The sequence below is a fragment of the Anoplophora glabripennis genome, unplaced genomic scaffold (assembly GCF_000390285.2).
Source record: "Anoplophora glabripennis isolate ALB-LARVAE unplaced genomic scaffold, Agla_2.0 scaffold2600, whole genome shotgun sequence".
Classification (NCBI taxonomy): Eukaryota; Metazoa; Arthropoda; class Insecta; order Coleoptera; family Cerambycidae; genus Anoplophora; species Anoplophora glabripennis.
Window position 1 is genome coordinate 1 of NW_019418711.1, and position 2,350 is coordinate 2,350.

Below are 2,350 nucleotides of genomic sequence, written 5' to 3' on the forward strand. Positions count from 1 at the left end.
GTTCATATGAACTTTTTTACTTAGTTTTGATCATAGAATGGGCCTGTTCAGGGTTGACAGCTAATTAAGTCGGCGTTACTCATGGGCGTAGCTACAATTTTTGTTTGGGGTGGGCTCAGGGCTGCAAGCTCTATTATGGAGGCTTCCAAAAAAAAAGTTACGTAGTCATCGATACCGATATGACAAAGCTGATATTAGATCTTTTTTCTGGGGTGGGCACCGGGCTCTCTGGAATGGGCCGTGCACACCCTGCTCCTCCCTAACTACGCCCATAGTAGTGTTACGCATGCTTAGCTTGCAAATTCCCCAAGTCACGTAACATGCTGTGTAGTCTCTATGTAACGTGCGACTAATTTTATCTCATTTTACAACTTGGCCCCCAATCTCTCTCTCTCTCTCGCTCTCTCTCTTTCTCTACATTCATAGTGTATTGTCAATCTAGTCTATGTATTGACCATTCCATGTGTGATAAACGATAAACCATTCTAACCTATAAAACTGATTTGACATCGTCATTTTTAAACTTTAAACAACTGTTAACTATGGTAAACATTAAATCAGGATCATTTAAGCCACCAACATCGCCAAAAATATCGGCGCGCGAACACTAAACACTATAATTTGAGAATCTGTAAGAACAACTTTTAGTGAAATTTGTAAGTGGTGATTCTGGTAAATAGTATGGGAAGGTGCGTAATTGATGGATGTCGAAGCAACTCTAGAAATAATGAAGGAGTGTCGTTTCACAGGTACTTTTCTTATTAAATTAAGTTTTGAAACCATTCCCTATTTTTGTTCATTTTTGTATTTATAAACCTTCAGAATAAGCTCTCTATCAAGAAAGAAAGAAATGGATAAAACATAGGTCCTTAATGAGAAAGATAGTTATACATTGCATTATTGCCAAGTATCTGGAAGAACGGACTCTACTTGTACCTTTTCAGTGCCAGTAGTAATTAAAGAGGCTTTTTTTCGCGAGTGAAGTTGTATGTTGTAGTATGTGTAATATGAGCGAATGAAAAGATTTAAACTACCATATGACAACTAAGATCAAAAGAGATAGAAATATAGTAACTACAGGTCAGATATTCACCAATATTCATTGCGAAAAAAAGCCTAATGATATGGATGTTTTGTCTCCAACTAAGAAGTATGCGATAATAGCTTTCTATTTTTATATGTACTGTTCTGTGTATTGATATCCAGAAGTGGCCAGTACTATATATTTTTTATAAAATTCGATTTTGAAAAATATTCTTTGTCCAAATGTTTATGGCTTTTGTCACCATAAGCATGTAGTGAGACTGTTGAGATTAGTTCATTAGAAATATTTTCATATTGTTACGATGAAAATAATGTACCTAAATAAAAAATATTACAGACTATTTCAAAATAAATTAATAACAAATCTAAACAATTAAAATGGATATTGAGGAAAAATAAAATGCTGAACATACCTACCTAGTTTTTGTGGATAATTACTGTTTTTTTAATTTCATATTAAAACTACTGCAATAACGCACCTGGAAGAACTTTTGAGGATAATCAAATAAATAGGCAAAAAAAAACTTCTATTGTATTTAGTGATTTGTACCTGTCATGTCGTTGTTAATTAATTAATATGTTTTTTAAGATGGCAATAGTTCATTTACTTTAACAATAAAGTCATTTACCTATATCCATTTCCACACTGCGAAATATACAAAATTGCTATTTCAGATTTCCTACAGACATAACAAAAAGAGAAAAGTGGTTGCAGAGCTTGAATCTTAAAGATTGGGTTCCGCCATTAAGTGCTAGAATTTGTAGCAAACATTTCAACAGAAAATATTTTTATACAACTGATTCAAGGATAAAATTATTGCATAAAGCTATACCCACTCTGGCACCACAGATACCCATTAATTTACCTCAGAAGATGGTGAGTAGTTATATTGTAGATAATTATTGAGTAAGTATACTCGCAACAGGGTGGTTCGAATTTTATTCATTAAACTTTAGGATTTCAGATAATTAAAAAATCATGACATCACATACTATATTAAAAATTAACAAAATGCTTTTTACAGTAAAAGTGCATTTTTTACATGTATGTAATTCAATTATTGCTATCAGCTTTGTTAAAAAGGAATCAGATTAAATAAATACACCATACACAATAGCTAATAACTAACAAATACAAAAATTATTATTTTGTTTTTTTTTTACAAAAAAGTTTTCTTTAGTTGTTTGTTTTTCGTGAATATGTCCTTAAATAATATATATTTATAAAAAAAATATGGTCAATACATAACTGCATTTGAGAGAAATTACGTGGATTAGCCACAATGTAATAACATCAAAATGGTGT

The 2,350-nt window shown here is 31.7% G+C and overlaps 1 protein-coding gene across 1 annotated transcript; it reads left to right on the plus strand.

The window, feature by feature from the left end:
* The first annotated feature begins 498 nt into the window (after window positions 1–498).
* Window positions 499–1,951, plus strand: LOC108916434 (THAP domain-containing protein 2-like). Its single transcript, XM_018722688.2, has 2 exons — window positions 499–749; window positions 1,720–1,951. The coding sequence occupies exons 1-2, from the start codon at window positions 682–684 to the stop codon at window positions 1,949–1,951; spliced, it is 300 nt and encodes a 99-aa protein (XP_018578204.2). The 5' UTR covers window positions 499–681.
* Window positions 1,952–2,350: the final 399 nt, after the last annotated feature.